The following is a 25,858-nucleotide window of genomic DNA, read 5'->3' as shown; positions in this document are numbered from 1 at the left end:
CGAAATAATTGAGTAAAACACTTTCTAGAAAGTAATCTGACGATGGGTAGTTTGTGCGCACCACCATGCTTGTTTTTTTTCTCACATCAACCAAAGATAAGAGGAGACAAGATGAGTTTGGTTGGTTTATAGTACAACCTTCAAAGAAGTATTTTGACACATAGGTGTCCATTACAATAAATGCAGTAATCAGAATGCATTATTTGTCATTAGTACTTGAAAACATGTGAATAAAACTGTAAATACATTATGCTCCATGGATAGATACTGTATGCGCCTACAGTAGAAACGACAACACGATATACAAAAAAATAAGGAACTTACTTTGATAGGAACGCACACATGTCCAACGTTATTATTTGTAAGGAAAACAACGAGGAAGGCAAAGCGAGCGCCAGCAAGAGAATTTTCCAATTCTTGCAAGACTGCGCAAATATATGCATATTTGATCTGCGCAAACATGAGTGAAGTTTATCCGGCTCAGTAAAGCCTCAAACATAAATTGTCCGCAATGTTGAAATGGGCTACTTCTATGTGAATTAATAAGGAGGCGGAACACACCTCAATTCAAACTGTTGTTAAAAAATACAACTTGTTATAAAATAATTTGAAATTGACAAGTTTAAACATAACCTATAGATAATTAGCAGCCAGCGCGTGTTAACTGTCCTGTTGCGTAATAATCACATTTTAGAACAGCGAGTGCATTCTGACATCACGTGCATAAAACAACGCACGCTGGGGCGACCATTGGAGATATTTGGTACTCACTTGTGAAAAGGTTTTAAGTTAATACCTGCAGTCAACTTGTGTTATACGTTAGGAGATAAAGTAGATTGCCTTCACATTATGCCTTCACATTATGAAGCTTACCGTAGTTCCCCAGAACAGTTGAGCCAGTGGTGTGTTTGTTTTTAAATAGCACAGCAGGAGCCGGTATGTCCATAGCGTTCTATATCTATCGGCGTGTCTCAGTTGTGTGGCGAACACATGAGGTGATGCAATTCACTAATAATGGCTTTCTGCCAGAAGTCAAAAACTCTGGATGAGTTATCTGCACAGTTACAATTTTTTCCCTGTGCTTCCTATTAGCATTTTTTCCTCTATTCTTTTTCCATCTGCTCGGTTTACACATGCTGCTCTTCCTTCAGAAACGCATGCATCACATCTTTGTTCATTTGCAGAATTCCCCTAGTTCACTTTTGCTTGTAAACGTCCATACTCACTGAAAATGACATTCGGTAGCTACTAACTTGTATAACTTATGAGCTCGATTTCCCTGTCTTTGCAATTAGTTTGTTCGCTTTTCACTCATTAGCAGTTAGCTAACAGTGTCTATATGATTTTGCTATTAGTTTGTGCTAATTTTGTTAGCATTTTGATAATAGACGGTCAATTAGCTTTTCTCCTGTTTTTAGCTCCCCTTGTGTGCTATGCCGGTAATATCGTAAATCTCGGGATGAGAGAAGGACGGTATGAAAATCTGGATACTACCCATGCCTACTCTGTAGGTAGCGCGAGTCAGAGATCGAGTAGGATGAGAGAGCGGGAAACATCACTCACACACACACACACACACACGCTGAGGTGCATTCACACAGACACACACTCACTTTCAAACGTTGAACCATGCAATTACACAGAAAGACTGAATCATGCACAGACACCCTCACCTTCAGACACACAAACACAGGAATACTCAGACATTTACACTCAGATACAGATACACTCACTCCAAGTGTGCAAAGACTGGAGTGTTGAAGTGCATTATGCGCAATGGCTATAAGTGCAATATAGCCTATTCCATTTGTGTGGCCTTATACAGTTCAGAGCTGTGACCCATTTATGCATTGTGCCTACAGTAAGCGAGTACCTCGCTCCAATACATGTCTATGGCATAACGCCTACATTGGCTTTCTCACGTCTGCTTGCAGCAGTGCAGTATAAAATGTAACTGATCACCATCAACTTTATTAACATAAAACATTCATTAAACATCTGGAAAATAAAGTAACAAAAGCAGCAATTTAAGGTCAAAGTTACCAAATTACCCTCAACCCCCTATAACAGTCTTGTTATGCATATTAAGTGCTTACAGTATGAGATGTTTCTTGCATTTTGTAGACTGCTGTTGTCATAATATGGTATGCGTAGGGTTGCAAAACTCTTAATCAATTCCCTGGTTTTTCCAAAATCCCTGTTGGTGGATTCCTGGATTCAGGAGCGAAAAAGCAGGAAATCCGTAATCCTCCTACCAGGATTTCTAGAAAACCAGGGAATTTATTGAAAGCTTCCGGAATTTTACAACCCTAGATTTTGTACGGGCACTGCCTGTATGAAGGTGGTATGTCTGCCAACCCCCTCACCCTTTTTCTCCATTCACCTGCCCTCTCTTAATGGGGGCACTTGAGAAATCGCTCTTGCACAGAGCTGATAGGAGGCATAGCATGTCATGGCAAGACATGACCACCAGAAGCCAAATGACGCAATGCCCACATAATGTAAACCCCAACGGCTCACCACCCCACTCCCCCTCTCGCACTGAGCGAAACCTCTCTGACGCATGTACCCGTTCACTCCCTCAATTTGCGTCAGCCCTCGGAGCTGTGTTAGCTTTGTCCCGAATCGTCTTTTGTTTTTGTTTGTGTGTGTCGGTGGTTCCCTTCATTTCGAGCCCAGCTTGCACCTGCCAGCAGGAAAAGCGCTAATGGTTGGATAACAGTTGAAATAATGGCGAGTGGATTGTGGGGGCAGTCATGTGTCATGCATAGCCTGTCACTAACTGCCGGCTGCAGCGTGGAGATCACTCAACGGAATCCGAGGGCGAGCGCGGGAGAGATCGAAGCATCGTCATTTATATTAAAAAAAGTTCAAGTCATTGAGCCGAAGCTCTTTTCCACAGTTACTTACAGGAGCATTTAGGGTTAAGTGCCTTGCTCAAGGGCACATCAGATTTTTCACCTAGTCGGCTCGGGGATTGGAACCAGCGACCTCTCAGTTCCTGGCCCAATGCTCTTAAACGCTAGGCTACCTGCCGCCCTATCCTGATGAGCTAAGCAGAAAAATTCAAACAATAGCAGTGGGCCTTTTTTTTCAAGTTTCTGCTGCCCTCGTTCCCAACGTTCCGACCTCGACATTCCAAAACTTTCGGGGATGGATTGTTCTGTTGTGCAAATCAAAAAAATCAAGACCTTGGTTATCACACAGTCTGGCCTTCGCTTCACGGCATGGTCTCCACACAGACAGACAACCACACGCACACACACAATTTTGATCACCCACCGCCTATCCCAGTTAGACTCAAAGTCTGACCCAGAGCGCCGCTGAGTTATTTCGTGACCTCAGACCCCCCTTTCCTCTCTTTGATTTCCTTTCTTTTGCGTGCGGGCCTCTCTTAAATAAAAAGACGAGGGGGTTTCCACCATCTGGAAATGACCCTGGCGGAGAGGCGTGAACGGGAGACGTGCAGAACATCCTGGTGGTTAACAGCCTCCCGCCCCCCTCTCCCCTCATCTCGTCTCACCCCACCTCTCCGTCCTCCTCCACAGATGGAAAAGAGATCAGAAGGCCTTCCAGTTCACAAATAAGCACCTATAATGGGCACATATCTCTTAATCTGCGATTAAATTTGGCACACGCGCTCAAGGATATGATAGCTAACCCATGCAAAGTCTCAGACACCACTGGCCCGATTTTGATTAAACTTGGGTGAATGATGCATCTTGAGTTAGAGATCTGTAATTTATAAAATTACACTGATTGATCCAAGGGAGGTGCTGCATCTTTCGTGGGGGACGACATGTTTACTTTTGCCTTGTTTGTTGAAAGTTTGACCATCTGTACTTTCAAGTTGTATTGTCGCTGTCACGATCGTGTGGAGGATTGACGGACCAAAACGCAGCTTTAGGAAAATAAGCCATCTCCTTTTTATTGAAGAAGAAGGCAAACGAAACAAACACACTTAAACACTAAACAAAACAAGAAAACGATCGTGAAGCTAAACAACGATGTGCACACACTGGCTACAAACGTATCACATAGACAACTACTCACAACCAATGAAAGCCTATGGCTACCCTAAATAAGGCTCCCAATCAGAGACAACCGAAATCAGCTGTCTCTAATTGGGAACTCATTCAGGTAACCATAGACTCTCCTAGACAACTAAACATACATAGACAACGCTAGACACATGTACTCAACACAAACCCATATACTATACCCAACAACCCCTTTACCATAAAAAACACCCAAAACCAACAAAACACAAACATTCCCCATGTCACACCCTGACCTAACTAAAATAATAAAGAAAACAAAGAATACTAAGGCCAGGGCGTGACAGTCGCATGCACAAAGACAGTGAAATGCCTTTTTTGCAAGCTCTTTCCTAACAATTAATGAATCAATATCAGAGCACAGGGCCATCTCTTTTGATCTCTAGATCATCTATATGGGACTATCCAAATAAAGTCTGACAAAATATACTACTTTGCACCTACTCAATTGTAGCCTATGTCCTTGGAAGTACTATACATCTCCAATGACCAAGCAAAAGGCATGTGTGTGTGTCCCTCCCCTCCACTTTGGCCCGGTCCCGTGGCAATACCCGAGCACCAAAAGGATGTATCCATTTATTTAAAAAATACATCTTTATTTATCTGTGCATAAAGAAAAATGTACAAAACCACCCACGGTTTGTTACGTAACAACTTGTGCCTGTGACCCAGAGACCGACATAATAAAGGGGGAAATGCTCGTTAGCCAACAGTTCTGACCTATTGTTTTCTAACGCTTGAAGTAAAGGCCTGATTGATGACACAGCAAAAACAACTTGGCTACTCCAATTAGTCTCTTTCCTTTCAAATCAGCCCAGCAAGTGTGTCAGTCGCGCCTCGGCCTCGTCTTTCACATATCAGCAATTATGAATAACAAGCTCGCCTTTTTGTTTGTGAATCTCTTTTTTGTTAGCATGCTTTGAACAGGAATAATTGAGTATATACACTTTTTATACACATGCATTTCAATAGCAGTATAATCCATTATGAATCAACAAGATTTCTTAAATGACATGACAATTTCATAATAGGAAATATGCTGTTGTATTATATGCTTTACCAGAGTGCAGCCTAATCATGGAGACAAGTATTCTGAAATGACATAGAATAGCGTGTTAAAAGGGGTCACTTTAAACAATTGGCTATGCGTTAATCATTTGTTGCGAAATGCATTGTAATTATTGTCACATTTAAAAATGTATTTGGAAAGCAACAGCCAAGCAACTGAATTGCATCTGCAATGATATCCTGAACCGGTGTAATTTATTGCTGACTTGCATGGACATCTCAGAAATAGGTGTTGAAAGTATGTCTACTGTTGGGAAGCATTTTTATCTTCTGTGATCACTTTTACGACACTGTCAAAATGGCCACCCAAAATATTTCCTCCTGACATGCCCTTCTCATGTTCTTTTTCAGGCTATGGTGGCCTGTTACCCGGGCAACGGGACTGGGTATGTACGCCACGTGGATAACCCTAACGGCGATGGGAGATGTGTAACGTGTATTTACTATCTCAATAAAGACTGGGAGGCTAAGGTATGTCAAAACAATGAACTGAAAGCAAACTTTATGTCCAATATTTAGTTTATACTAACCCAAAATGTGGCTTGTTGTAAACAAGTTGTAAACTGGTTCTCTGTTTGAGGAGACTTCACCGGGTAAAGAAGTATTTTTCATGACAAGATCTAGATGGCATGGGAAAGACTACATATTTTGGTCAAATTCTAACCAGTAAAAACAATTCTGGTTCCTTAAAAAAAACAGTAGATCTATACAAGGCCTTTTCATCAAAGATGCCATAATGACGTCATTGCAACCAGTTCTCTCTGCCGGGAACAACACTGTGGCTTTGAATATTGACTCTGTTAATTCCATGCCAGTCACCCTTTAGAGTTCAGTGTCTGGATGTAATCCCAAAGTTCACCAACCAGCCCACTAAATGAGTTTATGCGGAGGAGAGAAGCGTTGTTCCGATAAAGGGGAAAGGGGGGGTGTCTAAACAGGTACTGACACGCTATGGATTAATCCCATACATACTGACTCCATTGCCTGGCTACCCAAACTCCTTGCTCCAGAAACCATAATGGGTTGGGACAGAGCCAGAACACACGTTGGCAAAGCGTCGTTTTGAAAATGTATCATTGGCTTTGAAACTCTGATTGGTTAGAGATGATCTGATGACTTTGTTTTGTGAAGCGCCCCTCATTTTGACGTCGCCGCAGACGACTTCAGCGACGGCAGTCTGACTGAAGTATGTCGCAAACGATAGAGCAGCGGAAGAATTCCGGTTGAGTCGTCAGGTAACTGACTCCGTACCGTATGTATGGCGTCCGTGTTAGGACATTCTCTGATAGACAACTCAGAGGGATACCAACACCTTGTGAATCTGAAGCTGTTCTAATATGACAACCATACATGCTACGGTGTGACAAGTGATGACAAAAGCCATTTCTGACATGGCTGACTATGGAGTCCTGTTGGGATGGAAAACATGTAATGGACACAGTCTGCATAATTTACAGCTAATGTGGGCACTCACTGCTATTACATTTTCATCTCAATTGCACAAATAATACACACAATCCCACACACACACAGGCATTCATGCACCAAAGGGGGTGGCAGTAACTTCTAGAACAAACCCCAGGGCTACCACTAGAACATTGTGATTGCAGGTGGAAACTATGCTGGAATGGGGATGACAGGCAGGCAGGTCCTCTCACTCTCCCACTCTGACGTTGTGGGCCTTAATTCGAATACGATAGCTCCCTCCCTGCTCTTTCCCCCTTACCTTTGCTGACCCTCCTCTCAGATCTGAAAGAATTCACGTGAATAGGGAGATAAGGAGTTATCAGTTTGGAGTCCACTAGTGGGGTCATATAGTAGGGCTGCAGCCTAGGTTCTTGTAAGACTCGACAGAAGAGAAGCTGTCAGTCTCACTGCCCTACAGGCCTGGTATAACATTTACATTTACATTTAAGTCATTTAGCAGACGCTCTTATCCAGAGCGACTTACAAATTGGTGCATTCACCTTATGATATCCAGTGGAACAACCACTTTACAATAGTGCATCTAACTCTTTTAAGGGGGGGGGGGGGGGGTTAGAAGGATTACTTTATCCTATCCTAGGTATTCCTTAAAGAGGTGGGGTTTCAGGTGTCTCCGGAAGGTGGTGATTGACTCCGCTGACCTGGCGTCGTGAGGGAGTTTGTTCCACCATTGGGGTGCCAGAGCAGCGAACAGTTTTGACTGGGCTGAGCGGGAACTGTACTTCCTCAGAGGTAGGGAGGCGAGCAGGCCAGAGGTGGATGAACGCAGTGCCCTTGTTTGGGTGTAGGGCCTGATCAGAGCCTGAAGGTACTGAGGTGCCGTTCCCCTCACAGCTCCGTAGGCAAGCACCATGGTCTTGTAGCGGATGCGAGCTTCAACTGGAAGCCAGTGGAGAGAGCGGAGGAGCGGGGTGACGTGAGAGAACTTGGGAAAGTTGAACACCAGACGGGCTGCGGCGTTCTGAATGAGTTGTAGGGGTTTAATGGCACAGGCAGGGAGCCCAGCCAACAGCGAGTGGCAGTAATCCAGACGGGAGATGACAAGTGCCTGGATTAGGACCTGCGCCGCTTCCTGCGTGAGGCAGGGTCGTACTCTGCGAATGTTGTAGAGCATGAACCTACAGGAACGGGTCACCGCCTTGATGTTAGTTGAGAACGACAGGGTGTTGTCCAGGATCACGCCAAGGTTCTTAGCACTCTGGGAGGAGGACACAATGGAGTTGTCAACCGTGATGGCGAGATCATGGAACGGGCAGTCCTTCCCCGGGAGGAAGAGCAGCTCCGTCTTGCCGAGGTTCAGCTTGAGGTGGTGATCCGTCATCCACACTGATATGTCTGCCAGACATGCAGAGATGCGATTCACCACCTGGTTATCAGAGGGGGGAAAGGAGAAGATTAATTGTGTGTCGTCTGCATAGCAATGATAGGAGAGACCATGTGAGGATATGACAGAGCCAAGTGACTTGGTGTATAGCGAGAATAGGAGAGGGCCTAGAACAGAGCCCTGGGGGACACCAGTGGTGAGAGCACGTGGTGCGGAGACAGATTCTCGCCACGCCACCTGGTAGGAGCGACCTGTCAGGTAGGACGCAATCCAAGCGTGGGCCGCGCCGGAGATGCCCAGCTCGGAGAGGGTGGAGAGGAGGATCTGATGGTTCACAGTATCAAAGGCAGCCGATAGGTCTAGAAGGATGAGAGCAGAGGAGAGAGAGTTAGCTTTAGCAGTGCGGAGCGCCTCCGTGACACAGAGAAGAGCAGTCTCAGTTGAATGACTAGTCTTGAAACCTGACTGATTTGGATCAAGAAGGTCATTCTGAGAGACTTAGCAGGAGAGCTGGCCAAGGACGGCACGTTCAAGAGTTTTGGAGAGAAAAGAAAGAAGGGATACTGGTCTGTAGTTGTTGACATCGGAGGGATCGAGTGTAGGTTTTTTCAGAAAAAAAAAAAAAAAAAAAAAAAAACTAGTCTCACTGCCAGTCTCACTGCCCTACAGGCCTGGTATAAGATTAGCAGCTAATCATTAAATTAGGACCACTTAAGAGATCTTACCTGGGTCATGTTCAGTAAGGAGAAAACAGAGTGAAACAACAGGAACTACCTCAACTTTTCCAATAAAGACAGATTTTTATTTACTGTTGTGTAATTTCCCTATGGTGTGCCCTACTGAGCACGACCCTAAACTTGCAAATGCCTCACCATCGGACATCCCGGACATTTTGTTGTAGCCCTGAACCAGCACACCTGATTCACCTAATCAAGGGCTTGAGGATTAATTGAATCAGGCGTGCTAGCTCTGGAATATCACATATACGTAAAGTTGGAGGTCTCCGTGGAATAGTTTGAGGAATGCTGGAGAAGTTGATGCTTCATCCGTGTTTCCCACTTCCACTCATCCAGTACCTCCGGACAAGCACACCTGATTCAACTTGTCAACTAATCATCAAGCCCTCAATTAGTTGAATCAGGTGCGTTTGTCTGGGGCTACAACAAAAATGTGTGCTGTTGGGGGTACTCGAGGACCAGGGGTTGGGAAATATTTAAGCAATAATGCCTGAGAACCCGGGAATTATTGTCTGACAGCTCCCAACAAGGGTTGTTCTGAGACCCTAGGTGAAGCCAAGGGCCGGGATACAGCCCATGGAGGGAGTTGTCACACGATAATTCCCGGGTATGAGGGAGTCATTGCTTTTAAAAACTTTTGCCAACATATTTACACAAATATTTTTCCTAAAAAATATAATTTTAAGAAGTCAATTTGTTTTTGCATTCTGAAATTGCTACCCAAGTGGGATGGTCGTTAGTTCTTTTCTCAATAATTACATTCATTCGACATTGCTGTGCTAAACAAATCATTGGCATGTAGCTAGCGAGCAAAGATTCAATAATGATGAGAGACAAGAACCTCAAAAAAAATATATTATTATTTTTTTTTTTTCACCTTTATTTAACCAGGTAGGGTAGTTGAGAACAAGTTCTCATTTACATCTGCGACCTGGCCAAGATAAAGCAAAGCAGTGCGACACAAACAACAACACAGAGTTACACATGGAATAAACAAACATCCAGTCAATAACACAATAGAGAAAGTCTATATACAAATGTGCAAATGAGGTTGGATAAGGGGGGTGAGGCAATAAATAGGCCATTGTGGCGAAATTATTACAGTATGGCAAATTTAACACTGGGGTGATAGATGTGCAGAAGATGAGCGTGCAAGTAGCGGTACTGGGGTGCAAAGGAGCAAAATAAATAAAATAATGACAATATGGTGATGAGGTAGTTGGATGGGCTATTTACAGATTGGCTATGTACAGGTGCAGTGATCTGTGAGCTGCTCTGACAGCTGGTGCTTAAAGCTAGTGAGGGAGATATGAGTCTCCAGCTTCAGTGATGTATGCCAAAATGTGAGAGAAATAATATTGCTGTGCGTGTGGATGATTTCGGGGATATTTTATTTCTGCTCATGAAACATGGGACCAACACTTTACATGTTGCAATTATAATTTTGTTCAGTATATTTCAGAGCACATAATAGGATGTTAGATTACACCAAGACTTGGTCTGTGCCATCTACAGCAGTGTTAATCTTGGTCCTTGGGACCCAAAGGGGTGCACATTTTAGTTTTTGCCCTAGCACTACACAAATCCACTAATCCAAGGTTTGAGGATGAGTTGATTAGTGGAATGACTTGTGTAGTGCTACGGCAAAGCAAAAATGTCCAACCCTTTGGGTCCCCACAACCAGGCTTAAGAAACACTGATCTACACTATGTGTTTATTAACAGATTGATTAACAGATCACGTTTCTAAAAGGAGGCCTGGGTAAGCCCAGAAGACAAATTGGGACTGCAGGATGAATTAAGTATGTGTGTTTGGTGCCATTTACACCGTGCAGATACTCAGGGTGTTTCCACACTTGGTCCATTTCAGACAATTTTCGCAGAATTTTTTGTGTGCAGTGTGAACACTCCAAAGGAACTCAGACCCCTCAAAAGAGCCCCCCATATGGAAAGATGTTTTATCATAAATACATTAAATTTTTATATCAATAATTGTATTCCTTAATATCAATAATTTAATTTCTTAAATCAATGATTACATTTTTTATATCCCAAAAACGATTTATTAATATTATAAGGGACGTTTCATAACGGAGAATAAGTTGTCTTTTTAATTCTTAGATTTCAATCTTCTGATAAAATGTTAGCTTAATGAAATGCCTGCATATATATTATTTATTGTAAGTTTAAATTTGTCATTTTTATTTCTTTATCTTTTAATAGATTTTTATAAATAAAATAATATCTATATTTTTAATTATTGATTTTTTTTTTTTATTATTGATATAATTTTAAAATATTTTTTGATATTGATAAATCATTTTTGTATATCTATAATTCTATAATAATGACATTCATGAGGGCCGGATTACATTTGCATGCTGCTACATATCTTCCCCGCTCCCAACAGGAAGATACAGCAACATGGCCGCATGTGTGTTGCACAAAGTTAGGAGCGCTGCAGCAAAGATGCGCCGTGACCCTAACCCTGCTGCTACAGTAATATAGACATTATGTAGGCCTAAGCACAGCTCTTCTGGCACTGTTGAGGAGCAGCAGTGGATAGTATTTTCGGGGAGGAAGAAAAGTTTGCAGGGGGAATCGAACTCACAAACACCGGTTTCTCCATTGAATCCTATTGGGAGTTATTGATGTAAAAAAAAAAAAATGTTTAATTTCAATGAATACATGTTGAAAATATTATTTCTCTCCCACCACGTGATCTCGAGAGGTTTCTTGAATTCCGGTTCCCTTTTTTTAGGGCAATTTAAGCTCCTGAGGTTCGCTTGTCATTATTCTTGCACCACACTAGGCTACTGCAACATGGGTTTCCCCTGACATAACCCCTCACATTGGTGCCACAAAACAAAAGAGCGATGATGTGCAGGTTCGCCCAAAAAAAAGTGCTGTTTGTTTTTTATATTGATTAGCTATTGTCAAGGATACACATAAATTCAAAAATATGTGTGGACATTTTAGTTAAGGTTAGTTGTTTGCGATATGTGATCTATAGGCTAAGGGAGCTTCATACGCTGTTTATTCAGCAACATATTTGGTGAGCATCACAACAGGGTACAAAATCAATTGTAGCTCTTAAGGGAGCAGTAGCCTACATTGGGTGTACATTTTCACTTACAGCATTATTTAATCTGCAGTTATTCTTCCGCTATTTACTTTGTTACTAATAATATTTACATTGCATTCAGAAAGTATTTTATCGCTGGCCAACACACAATACCCCATTATGTCAAAGTGGAATTGTTTTGTCAAAATGTTCGCAAATGGATAAAAAATGTAAAGTTGAAATGCGAGTCAATACGTTTTCAACCCCAGTGTTTAACAAGATTTTTGAATGAATACCTCATCTCTATACCCCACACATACAATTATCTGTAACGTCCCTTCAGTAGAATTTCAAACACAGATTCAACCACAAAGACCAAGGTTTTCCAGTGCCTTGTGACGAAGGGCACCTATAGGTAGATGGGTAAAAAAATATCCTTTTGAGCATGGTGAAGTTATTAATTCCACTTTGGATGGCGTATCAATGAGGCCAATGGTGACTTTAAAACAGTTCAAGTTTAATGTCTGTGATAGGAGAAAACTGAGGATGGATCAACAACATTGTAGTTACTCCACAATACTAACCTAATTGACAGCGTGAAAAGAAGACAAGCTGTACAGAATACAAATATATTTGAAAAATGCATCCTGTTTGCAACAAACTTTTTGTCCCGAATCCAAAATGTTGCACAATCCAATTGTGGAAAGCTCTTAGAGACATACCCAGAAAGCCTTTTGTGTAGGTCGTTGACACAAAATTACAATTAAATCAGTTTTAATCCCCCTTTGTAACACAACAAAATGAGGAAAATGTCAAGGGGTGTGAATACTTTCTGAAGGCATGTGTTAATAGGATCTTCTGATAAAAATGATTGTCTGAAATCTTTTAACTAAATGCAATCTAATTAGCTTCCAAAATATAAGTAGGTATGTCTCGCTGTCCGATAACTGATGGAATGGCTTGTCTTGCACTTTGTAAAAATCCTGAGTGCATTGAGTGAATGTTAGAAAAATGTCTCGGTTCCTTTCTAAACATTTCAATTTGAATGCAAAGAGGACTCGGATCACAGAATAGGTGAAGTGAACTGGCAAAATAGTTGAGTCCTCATTTTAAAGGCAGGGGCAGTGTGAATACAAAGAGAACTGAGGTAATTACCTTCTCTCTTTTTTTACCCAAGAGTTCACTTTAAAGAGGACTGTAAAAACACCCTCAAAGAGCTCGATTGGGTGTTGGTTCTTGTAGAAACCATGTTGTAGACCGATTGTTACCTCGTACATATAAAAAATAAGTTCAACGGTATTTCCACATTTTTTCAGTGAACTTTATAAGCTCATAGTGGGTAACAAAATTGGAGGCATAGCTGTGATTTACTATGAAGGAAACAGCCAAGAGGACACACATTGTGGTACCAAGATAGTACATGGCACTTATTTACAAATACCTACACAATGAAATGGCCAATCTCTGAATAGAGAGAGTATTTGGTTAGCCAATCTATTAGCACATAAAGTCAACTAAAAGTGATTAAGGTACTGTTTAACTGATTTTCAATCATGTAAGCACGAGGTATCGTTTGGCTTTTTAAGTGTATCCACATGGCACTATGGAGTGATATTAGAGCTGACAGAAATAGAATCTGAATTGAATCATTTTGAATCATTTCAAAATGATTGAGATCAGATAAAATTTCTGTTGCCACTAAAATCACTCCAAATAGCAATACCTTCCCTTTTAGTTATTTTATACTTATGATGTAGGGTTAAGACCAAGTTGCTACTCTCTCATACCCGCTAGTTCCTCATCATTCCCCAGCCCCCCTTAGGAGGCGAACGGTTAACTTGATCCCCCAGAGAAGCTTGGGGAAACGTGCATGTTTGAAGGTCAACAGACCCCGCTCTCATGTCTTCTTCACATACTGCACACACACACACCGGACCCCACGCAGTCACACGCAAACACACACACACACACCCCTCACACATACCTGTCACACACCGGCCCCCAAGCAAACCTCCATTCATAAGTTATGTAAATCACGCCGTGCAGATTCCTCATAGCTATGTTTAGCACCAGGTTAACCCACAGGAAAAAGCCATACTCCTTTTAACATTTTCCCACCCTTTAACACTTCTATCCTGCGTGTTTCAAGGGGTGTGTGTGTAGGGATGCATGTGCACCTATGTGTGTTTGCATGCATTTATTTGTATGTGTTGGGATGTGTGATACATGGCCAATATACCACAGATAAGGGCTGTTATTAAGCACAACACAACACGGAGTGCCTGGACACAGCCCATAGCCATATTTTTATTTAAATAGGCAAGTCAGTTAAGAACAAAATCTTATTTACAATGACGGGCTACAGTGGGTTAACTGTCTTGTTCGGGGGCAGAACGACAGATTTTTACCTTGTCGGCTTAGGGATTCGATCCAGCAACCTTTCAGTTACTGGGCCATCGCTCTAACCACTAGGCTACCTGTCGCCCCATATATCACAAGCCCCCGAGGTGCCTTTTTGCTATTATAAACTGATTACCAATGTAATTAGAGCAGTAAAAATAAATGTTTTGTCATACCTGTGGTATACGGGCTGATATACCACGGCTGTCAGCCAATCAGCATTCAGGGCTCGAACCACCCAGTTTATAATGTGTATTTTGGCCTGTGTGTCATTGTGTTTGTTGCTTTGGTGTTACTCATTTTCCTCTTAACTCACACTGAGCCAAATCCCAGAAAATGCTACACGTGGTAACAGCTTTATCCGTGGACGTGATTGGTCCTCTGTTTGTTTTCCATGTCATGTGTGTACACCGAACCACATGTATCTGCATAGAGTAAATAGCAACAGACACATAAACTCAGCAAAAAAAAGATACGTCCCTTTTTCAGGACCCTGTCTTTCAAAGATAATTTGTAAAAATCCAAATAACTTAATTGATCTTCATTGTAAAGGGTTTAAACACTTTTTCCCATGCTTGTTCAATGAACCATAAACAATTAATGAACATGCACCTGTGGAACGGTTGTTAAGACACTAACAGGTTACAGACAGTAGGTCAATTACTGTCACAGTTATGAAAACTTAGGACACTAAAGAGGCCTTTCTACTGACTCTGAAAAACACCAAAAGAAAGAAGCCCAGGGTCACTGCTCATCTGCATGAACTTGCCTTAGGCATGCTGCAAGGAGGCATGAGGACTGCAGATGTGGACAGGGCAATAAATTACAATGTCCGTACTGTGAGACGCTTAAGACAGCGCTATAGGGAGACAGGACAGACAACTGATCCTCCTCGCAGTGGCAGACCATGTGTAACAACACCTCCACGGGATCGGGACATCCGAACATCACACCTGCGGGACAGGTACAGGATGACAACAACAACTGCCCGAGTTACACCAGGAACGCACAATCCCTCCATCAGTGCTCAGACTTTCTGCAATAGGCTGAGAGAGCAATTGGCTGAGAGAGGCTGGACTGAGGGCTTGTAGGCCTGTTGGAAGGCAGGTCCTCACCAGACATCACCGGCAATAACGTCGCCTATGGGCACAAACCCACCGTCGCTGGACCAGACAGGACTGGCAAAAAGTGCTCTTCACTGACGAGCCGCGGTTTTGTCTCACCAGGGGTGATGGTCGGATTCGCGTTTATCGTCGAAGGAATGAGCGTTACACCGAGGCTTGTACTCAGGAGCGGGATCGATTTGGAGGTGGAGGGTCCGTCATGGTCTGGCGTGGTGGGTCACAGCATCATCAGACTGAGCTTGTTGTCATTGCAGGCAATCTCAACACTGTGCATTACAGGGAAGACATCCTCCACCCTCATGTAGTACCCTTCCTGTAGGCTCATCCTGACATGACCCTCTAGCATGACAATGCCACCAGCCATACTGCTCCAGAAATGTCCGGGAGCTTGCAGGTGCCTTGGTAGAAGAGTGGGGTAACATCTCACAGCAAGAACTGGCGAATCTGGTGCAGTCCGTGAGGAGGAGATGCACTGCAGTACTTAATGCAGCTGGTGGCCACACCAGGTACTGACTAACTTTGGATTTTGATCCCCCCCCTTTGTTCAGGGACACATTATTCCATTTCTGTTAGTCACCTTGTCTGTGGAACTTGTTCAGTTTATGTCTCAGTTGTTGAATCATGTTATGTTCATAAAAATATTTACACGTTAAGTTTGCTGAAAATAAACGCAGTTGACAGTGAGAGGACATTTTCTTTTTTGCTGAGTTTACTTCCTCATTCCTCCCCGCTATTTGCCGACAAGCGGTTAATTTAGCCACAACTGAAGGTGAATCTGGTACAAATGGTTTGAACCGAAATACAACCCTGTTTCGCTCCCGAACCTCATATCACTTTTTTTTCTGCACAGTCAGGGTCACGTCATACACTACATGGACCGAAGTATGTGGACACCCCTTCAAATTAGTGGATTTCAGCTACACCCGTCTGCTGACAGGTGTATAAAATCAAGCACACAGACATGCAATCTCCATCAGTGACTTTCAACCTGGCACCGTCATAGGATGCCACCCTTCCAACAAGTCAGTTTGTCAAATTTCTGCCCTGCTAGAGCTGTCCCGGTCAACTGTAAGTGCTGTTATTGTGAAGTTGAAACATCTAGGAGCAACATAGGCTCAGCCGCCAGGTGGTAGGCCACACAAGCTCACAGGACGGACAGCCGAGTGCTGAAGCGTGTAGCGCGTAACAAACGCCTGCCCTCAGTTGCAGCACTCACTACAGAGTTCCAGACTGCCTCTGGAAGAAATGTCAGCACAAGACCTGTTTGTCGGGAGCTTAATGAAATGGGTTTCCATGGTCGAGCAGCTGAAGATCACCATGCGCAATGCCAAGCGTCAGCTGAAGTGGTGTAAAGCTCGCCGCCATTGGACTCTGGAGCAGTGGAAACGCATTCTCTGGAGTGATGAATCACGCTTCACCATCTGGCTGTCCAACAGACGAATCTTGGTTTGTCTTATGCCAGGAGAACGCTACAGTATCTGTATGCTACAGCAGACGATTCTGTGCTTCCAACTTTGTGGCAACAGTTTGGGGAATGCCCTTTGACTGGCCTGCAAATATATATATTGAAATATATTGAATGACACAGGTTATTGTTCGATGATATTTGCAATTGCTAATGAAACTTGGTGCTTGGTTTCCCTGCGGAAGATTGTCATATTAACAATGTACCGTGCTGCAGCATGGCATTTTGAAAGTAATGTTTCAATGCCCAGAACGGTAGGTGTTCTTAAAGGTGTTTTTAAAGGTTCTTATTCTTATGATTTCTTTCTATTCGCACCTTTTGCTGTTTTATGAGGGGATATGTTCTTTGACAAATTGAAATGGGGGAATACAATTTTATTAATTTCTGAATTCATTAATTATTGGATAAGTTTGGATAATTTATTGATGTCACACATGACTTGTTTTGTCTCGCAGGAACACGGAGGAATCCTGAGGATTTTCCCAGAGGCCAAGGCACAGTTCGCCGACATCGAACCTAAGTTCGACCGCCTGCTCTTCTTCTGGTCGGACCGGCGGAACCCCCATGAGGTGCAGCCGGCATACCACACCAGGTAGGGTGATCTCTTAGCTTGACCTCTGACCTTTTGACCGCAGAGAAAATGTCATACTCCTGACCTTCGACCCAGGGATGTCTGCTTGTCTTCCATCACAATCCCACACCTCCTGTTTTGTGTTGCTTATTGTAATGTCATTTAAGTAAAGCATCCGTCAGGCCATTTTGAGAACTTGGTTGAAGCGTGAATTGTGACGTAGTTTACATTAGGTTAATGCATGCCTTGATCTATGAACAGACATTATTGTAAAGTGTTACCACATTAAGCAACACCACCAACACTATCCAGCTTTAATATATTTGAAAATGCTCAATACTGTTAGAATAGTTGGACCATGACAAATGGTTGGGTAGCGTTAGTATGTATACCTATTATGTGAATAATTGTATGTTAGTTGACCTCTCTTTTTCGTTGTCTCACTTGCTGTCCAGGTATGCCATAACAGTGTGGTATTTTGATGCCGATGAACGAGCTCGGGCCAAGGAGAAATACCTAACAAGTAAGATGGAGTCCTGGGCACGTATTCATAAAACATCTCAAAGTAGGAGTGCTGATCTAGGATCAGTTTTTCCTTTTGGATCATAATAAATAAGATAAAATGATCCTAGATCAGCACTGTGAGACTACTTCTTTATGACTACAGGACCATAGTGATCATCATACGAAGTAAGAATTTATAGGAAGTCATTGGAAATAAGAATTTTGTTCTTAACTGGTTGAATAGAAATGAATAAAATAAGAATTTGTTCTTAACTTGTTGAATAAAATATAACTCCCCGCTCTCCCCCTTCTCTATTCTGTCCCATAGGTGCAGGAGAAAAGGGAGTAAAGGTAGAATTGAACAAGCCGTCGAATCTGAGCTAATATGAGAGAAGCGGTTGGTCCTGAGGCGCCACTGCCATCACCTGCTGCTGCTGTGGACAGATTCGGAACGAGGGATGGATGGAGGGAGGGAGGGAAGGAAGGAAGAAGGATGGTGGGATGAAGAGGAGAGAGACGAAAGAAACCAACTCGGACTAGTCCGCTTTCTTTACACTTCATATCCAAAGTTGACACACACACAACACACACACAGAGACCCTGAATGTGATGTCATTGCACTGCAAGGACTCATCATTATTTCCCAGGTTTCTGTTTTTGCTTGTTGCTTTGATTTTTTGCCTTTGTAGAATGTGTAGAATGCCAGTGTAAAAATTAGCTTTTGGAGAGAAAAAATATGTATGGAGGGAGCCGAATGCAAAGAAATTGTATTCTTGTGAATTTTGGGGTGATGTAAGAAGGGTACCCATATGTGCTTATCTGTCAGACCGGTTGTCATGGTCTCCATCGGATGGATCTCTCACTGTTAAAAAAGAAAAAAAAGGTACAGAAGACTGTGTATGATGTCCCTCGACAGGAGGTTGTGACACACTGTCCGGCTATTGCCTGATGCACACTATAAGGCCGACTCAAACCATACTGTGCTGATTCGGATACTTTCTTTCCACATGATCCTTTGCAGCACGGTTCGAGTAAATGAGGATGATGCCTAACCACGCCAGAACAGTACAGTATGGTTTGGCTTAGTAGAGTGAAAAGGCTATTAATAGCTTAAGCTGCACTGACTCGAACACGACAGAAGTTTTCACGTTTGTGCAAACGGGCTGTAGTGATTTCCACATTGCAGGCGTATGTTGATTGCGGTGCTGTTCTGTGTCCTGGCAGCCATTGCATGGTAACTGGGTCCTGTTCATTAGGCACCAAACAGAAGGAAATGGACTGAAACTGACATGCTCGTTCTCCGTGGCAAAAGCATTTTAAAAAGGTTCCTTGCGTGCCCTTATGAACACGGCCCTGTGTCCGTTACAGGAGCATCCTAACCTGCGAACAGAGATCTGTCTATTGTTGCAGGCGTAATATCACCGTTGTCTTAAAAACCAAAAACGGACACCTGCCTATTAGCCCTGCAGCGACCTTGCAGCTCTGAAGTTTAGTTTTGAATAAAAAGGCTGATTTTGTAAGTGCAGTTTGAGTCTGCGGCTGTGTCGTCTCGTCATTACAGCGCGTGTGGGGTGTGTGTGTATCTGCACGTATGCATTTGTGCGATTCTTTCTCTGACCACTGAGCCGAGATTGAAAGTGAGTGAGAGAGACTATAATAATACAGTCATGACTATTCTCTCCGGCTATACACCATCGCCATCATGTGGTCACCAAACCATAAATGATTCATCCCTGTTGAGGCACATCTGACCAATGAGTTTATCAACAGGAGAATTGGCAGACCTAACTGAATGCGGAATCCTAGCGGTTAAGAGCGTTGGGCAAGTATCCGAAATGTTGGTTAGAATTTCTGCCTTTCTGCCTTTGAGCAAGGCAATAACCCCCAACAGCAACTGCGCCGGTGACGTCGATTAAGGCAGCCCCCCCCCCCCCCCCCCCCCGCACCTCTCTGATTCAGATGGGTCGTGTTGAACACATTCAGTTGTGCAACTGATTAGGTTTTCCATTTCTCCATCCACCCTAAAGCATACCACAGAACCTTTGCTGTAACGGGTGTTGCTCTCCTCATCCTCGGATGAGGTGAGGAGAGAAGGATCGGTAGACCAATGCGCAGCGAGGTGTGATGACATAATGAATTTATTTAACAAAACGAACACTGACACGAACTATACTTTAGAAATGATACAAAATAACAAACGGACAACGTAGACGAAACCTGAACATGGAACTTACATAACGACAGGAAGAACACACGAGCAGGAAACAGACTACATAAACCGAAAACGAAACGAACAACCGAAACAATCCCGTATGGTGTAAGACATAACACAGACACAGGAGACAACCACCCACAAACAAACAGTGTGAATGCCCTACCTAAATATGACTCTTGATTAGAGGAAAATGCAAACCACCTGCCTCTAATCAAGAGCCATACCAGGCAAACCAAAACCAACATAGAAACGAATAACATAGACTGCCCACCCAAAACACATGCCCTGACCATAAACACATAAAAACAACATAAAACAGGTCAGGACTGTTACAGTACCCCCCCCTCAAGATGCGCACGCCGGGCGCACAAGCACAAAGTCCAGGGGAGGGTCCGGGTGGGCATCTAACCACGGTGGTGGCTCAGGCTCCGGGCGCGGTTCCCATCCCACCATAATCCATCCTAGCCCCCTCCCTTCAAGAATGTCCACCCTCTTACTTCCCCCACAAAATCCTCCTAATAACAAATCTAATAGTGACAATACCGGGACAGAGAGATAAACCAAGACAGAGGGATAGATAAGACTATAGATGTAGATAAAGATAGAGAGGGAGATCAGGATAGAGGGGCAACTCCGGACTGAAAGGCAGCTCCGGACAGAGAGACAGCTCTGGACTGATGGGCAGTTCTGGGTATCTAGCCTTTTCAGGCTGAAGGGCAGCTCATGGCTGACTGACGACTCACGACGCTCATGGCAGGCTGACGGCTCTCGACGCTCATGGCAGGCTGACGGCTCTCGACGCTCATGGCAGGCTGACGGCTCTCGACGCTCATGGCGCTCTGACGGCTCTCGACGCTCATGGCGCTCTGACGGCTCTCGACGCTCATGGCGCTCTGACGGCTCTGGCTGCTCATGGCGCTCTGACGGCTCTGGCTGCTCATGGCGCTCTGACGGCTCTGGCTGCTCATGGCGCTCTGACGGCTCTGGCTGCTCATGGCTCTCTGGCGGCTCTGGCAGATCCTGTCTGGTTGGCGGCTCTGGCAGATCCTGTCTGGTTGGCGGCTCTGGCAGATCCTGTCTGGTTGGCGGCTCTGGCAGATCCTGTCTGGTTGGCGGCTCTGGCAGATCCTGTCTGGCTGACGGCTCTAGCGGCTCCTGTCTGGCTGACGGCTCTAGCGGCTCCTGTCTGGCTGACGGCTCTGTAGGCTCATGGCAGACGGGCGGCTTTGCAGGCTCATGGCAGACGGGCGGCTTTGCAGGCTCCTGGCAGACGGATGGCTCAGATGGCGCTGGGGAGACGGATGGCTCAGATGGCGCTGGGGAGACGGATGGCTCAGATGGCGCTGGGGAGACGGATGGCTCAGATGGCGCTGGGGAGACGGATGGCTCAGATGGCGCTGGGGAGACGGATGGCTCAGATGGCGCTGGTGAGACGGATGGCTCTGGCCGGATATGGCGCACTGTAGACCTGGTGCGTGGTGCCGGAACTGGAGGCACCGTGCTAATGATAAGCACCTTCCTACTAGTGCGGGGAGCAGGGACAGGGCACACTGTATTCTCAAAGCCTACTCTATCCCTGATGCGTGGTACCGGCACTGGTGACGCCGGGCTGAGGACAAGCACATCAGGATTAGTAGGGGGAGAATATACAGTGTGTACAGGGCTCTGGAGACGCACTGGTAGCTTAGTGCGTGGGCCCGGAACTGGAGGCACCGGGCTAAATACACGCACCACAGGGAGAGTGCGTGGAGGAGGAACAGGGCTCAGGATACGCACTGGTAGCCTAGTGCATAGTGTAGACACTGTAGGTACTAGGCTGGGGCGGGGAGGTGGTGCCGGAAATACCGGACCGTGGAGGCGTACTGGCACTCTTGAGCATTGAACCTGCCCAACCTTACCTGGTTGAATGCTCCCGGTTGCCCGACCAGTGCGGGGAGGTGGAATAACCCGCACCGGCCTATGTAGGCGAACCGGGGAAACCATGCGTAAGGCAGGTGCCATGTATGCCGGCCCGAGGAGACGCACTGGAGACCAGACGCGTTGAGCCGGCCTCATGACACCTGGCTCAATGCCCAATCTAGCCCTCCCAGTGCGGGGAGGTGGAATAACCCGCACTGGGCTATGCACTCGTACAGGAGACACCGTGCGCTCTACTGCGTAACACGGCGCCTGCCCGTACTCCCGCTCTCCACGGTAAGCCTGGGAAGTGGGCGCAGGTCTCCTACCTGCCCTTGGCCCACTACCCTTTAGCCCCCCCCCAAGAAATTTTTGGGAGTTACTCACGGGCTTTTTCGGCTTCCGTGCCAGACGCGTTCCCTCATAGCTCCGGTTCCTCTCTCCGGTAGCCTCCGCTCTCCTCAGTGCCTCCAGCTGTTCCCATGGGAGGCGATCTCTACCAGCTAGGATCTCCTCCCATGTGTAGACACCCTTTCCATCCAGAACATCGTCCCATGTCCATTGCTCCTTCTTGCGCTGTCCCTTACTCCGTTTACCCCGCTGCTTGGCTCTGGATAGGTGGGTGGTTCTGTAACGGGTGTTGCTCTCCTCATCCTCGGATGAGGTGAGGAGAGAAGGATCGGTAGACCAATGCGCAGCGAGGTGTGATGACATAATGAATTTATTTAACAAAACGAACACTGACACGAACTATACTTTAGAAATGATACAAAATAACAAACGGACAACGTAGACGAAACCTGAACATGGAACTTACATAACGACAGGAAGAACACACGAGCAGGAAACAGACTACATAAACCGAAAACGAAACGAACAACCGAAACAATCCCGTATGGTGTAAGACATAACACAGACACAGGAGACAACCACCCACAAACAAACAGTGTGAATGCCCTACCTAAATATGACTCTTGATTAGAGGAAAATGCAAACCACCTGCCTCTAATCAAGAGCCATACCAGGCAAACCAAAACCAACATAGAAACGAATAACATAGACTGCCCACCCAAAACACATGCCCTGACCATAAACACATAAAAACAACATAAAACAGGTCAGGACTGTTACATTTGCATGTGATTTTGATTCAACTGTATTTATTTGCCATTGATCTATTCATTTGTCAATAAATCAGTTGACAAGTAAATAAGACAACATTTAGAGAATAAATGGTTTCTTGAGATAAACATGTATGTGTTGTTTGCATCAAGTTTAAAATATACATTTCCGTAAATAATTACAGACTTTTCAATTGGTTTCATTATAAAGGGCAAGCTCAATCAAGCACAGCTGAAATATTAGACATTTCTTCACCCATGTCTGAATATATCTCCATTGCAGTCTCCTCAGGAACTTCCCAGACCATGTCTCACATCACACCCACAGGAAAGCCAAGGATCTTTTTCTAGCCCCTACTCTTTTGGTTTTTACAAGTGTATGAAGGAATAAGATGGGTGCAAGGAATATGGAGGAAACTCCCCAAATAAACAAGAAATGACAGAGCTGTTAGAGGATGAGTGAGTAACAGAGTCCGGCTTGTTCTGCTCTAACCAGGAGTATGGTCACTACTATCAGGAGCAGGGCAGGGGCCCACCTATTGCATTCAGAAAAAACACCAAAATCATTCATGATTTTGAGTTTACATCAAGGGCAACCAAGAAGACAAAGATCAGATGAACGTTACAGGCCATGATGAGAAATGTTCCGCCAATGACCGTCACCCTGTCTTTGGACAAATTCCACTTGAGGTATTCAGTGCACTTGACCCTGACAATGGACCCCAACACCCCCAGAGTTCCAATGATGCTGGAGATGGAGGTGATGGCCAAAGCTACTACACTACTGTAATGGGGAAACAGAATAATTACCCGTAAGGACAAAGCAAAGGTCACTAGGGAGATCATCCACCCTGCCACTCCCGGGGTGTTGACCACAAACTCCATCCAACTCCTGCTTCAGTGGGGCTTTAGGAGATATTGGAGGGGTAGACAGTTCTGTACAGTAAGGTCCCCCTGGTCAGGAGCAAGGATGAGGCCCCCCACCTGATGTAAAGCCCTCAGCTCACTCCTCTGGGCAATCAATGAGTTTCAGATGATGTTTCTGGCTATCCAGGAGAAAGGGATGAGAAAGAAAGTTCCAGTTAGAATCACTATGGCCTTGGACTTTTGACTCTTGATGTGGTTGGTGCACTTGACCCTGATGAGCAGCATCACCCCCAGAACCCCCAACATGATGGGGATGATGGTCAGGGCTCTGGAGGCCTGCAGGTCCTGAGGTAAGGCCAGCATGGAGTCGTAGACCTTACACTGCATCTGGCCTGTGCTCTTGGTCACACATCTCATCCACAGGCCCTCCTAGATGAAAAGGTTGTCTCCTATGGTTGTCTCTATCCAAGTGGGGAGTGTGCAGACCACAATGGTCATGATAAATCCTATCTCCCTGGGCGATGCCTAAAATGTCCATGCCCATCAACATACTCTCTTCTATACCTGCCCTTTCTGGAGGAAAGGTGAGACAGAACAAGTAATTCCAGAACAACAAATAGGTCAAAACTTCAGAGGATTTCCTAAAAGATGTACAAACCAAGTTCTAGAATGGCATATTCTTCCACTTTGAGTTTCACGGACATTCGTTGCTGAAGTCTTCTGTGTGATTAGAGTGCAGCGCCCAGAATCCCTGTCTGCTTTACTGTGGTGTCAAAAATGAGGCTGTCATGGAAACACAAACTATTTAATAAAGACGTGGTTATACATTTTCATTGTATTTATTATTAAGATTTTTATTTATATGAGAAAGTAATTTGTCATTATGTGATAACAACAATTATAAGTGGACAGGCACAGCTATGTCCTTTTTAGGTTCCTTATTCCAAACACTGCTTGACGTGGCCTCCACACAGGGAGCCATAACTTCCATCTGCTGTAGCACACATACAAACCAATGGTGCATATAAACGCTAGATGACTGATGGGTGGCGCCATTTTTGTACCCCTCCACCAGTGTAAAAAAGGAAGTCTTTTTTTTGTCAAGCATATTATATTACAGACACCTTAATACATACGTTTAAATTGTATTATATGAACAAACAAAACAACCACAATTTTTTTTTTCCTTAAAGTACAATTCTTAGAGAGTATGAATGTTACTGTTCACCTTTACAACAAATAAATACTTAAATATATGTAATTTTGCCCTTGAAACATTAAATTGAAATAATATAGCATTCCATTTATTCCTATGGAGGACTGCTCTTTCCGAGAAGTACCAATATGGTGGACAGTGGCTTCAAAGTCTATCAATGGCCAATACAGAAAATAGCAATCTAGTGTTTTAATACATCATTGATACAAACCACTACAGCAGGGTTTCCCAACTGGGGAAACTTTTATTGTTTTAATTTTATTGTTGGACATAAAAGACTGTAAAAACACCAGGAAATCAGCTCCAAGTGATTTTAATTTTGGAAATCTGTTCCAAACTATTCCCACGCATTATAGACACATGATTGTATACAAATGTAAGCATGGTTTGAAATGTAAGCATCTGTTTGTGATTCTTGTGGTCAAATTGCAGTCTATAAATTATTTGTAATTATGTCCCCCCGTCTATCCTGTCAAGAAAAATCAGCCCATGATTTACTGTAGGGCAGTTGTTGATCCCTGCCCAACAGTAACTGAGGCTGTGGCTCATTACTGCCTCTGCTGGAAGATTGCACTGTAATAGAACAGTATTACAGTCATCATTACAAGTAGCCTACTTCAATTGATGTGGTTTTGAATAGATCACTATATCCCGAACAGACACGTTGATACTTTATGATTAGCAACAAAATAAAATAAAACCAAAATAATATATTTGTTTAATAGTAAGTGTGTCAGGTACATT

At 44.1% G+C, this 25,858-nt stretch overlaps 1 protein-coding gene and 1 pseudogene across 2 annotated transcripts in view; one reads left to right on the top strand and one right to left on the bottom strand.

The window, feature by feature from the left end:
• LOC129839098 (egl nine homolog 1-like) overlaps positions 1-19,330 on the top strand; it is a 34,896-nt gene extending 15,566 nt beyond the window's left edge. Inside the window, exons 2-5 of one of the 2 annotated variants that reach the window (XM_055906376.1) lie at positions 5,478-5,597; positions 17,180-17,316; positions 17,751-17,818; positions 18,128-19,330. In XM_055906376.1, coding sequence (XP_055762351.1) covers positions 5,478-5,597; positions 17,180-17,316; positions 17,751-17,818; positions 18,128-18,183 — 381 coding nt within the window. In that variant the 3' untranslated portion in view covers positions 18,184-19,330. The remainder of the gene's footprint in view (positions 1-5,477; positions 5,598-17,179; positions 17,317-17,750; positions 17,819-18,127) is intronic. The other variant, XM_055906378.1, reaches the window with a different exon arrangement.
• Positions 19,331-23,939: 4,609 nt separating this feature from the next.
• LOC129835184 (claudin-4-like) lies at positions 23,940-24,448 on the bottom strand (annotated as a pseudogene).
• Positions 24,449-25,858: the final 1,410 nt, after the last annotated feature.

Source organism: Salvelinus fontinalis, chromosome 3 (assembly GCF_029448725.1).
Source record: "Salvelinus fontinalis isolate EN_2023a chromosome 3, ASM2944872v1, whole genome shotgun sequence".
NCBI classification, from domain to species: Eukaryota; Metazoa; Chordata; class Actinopteri; order Salmoniformes; family Salmonidae; genus Salvelinus; species Salvelinus fontinalis.
The sequence above is the reverse complement of the archived record's forward strand: the minus strand, read 5'-3'. Positions and strand labels throughout refer to the sequence as shown.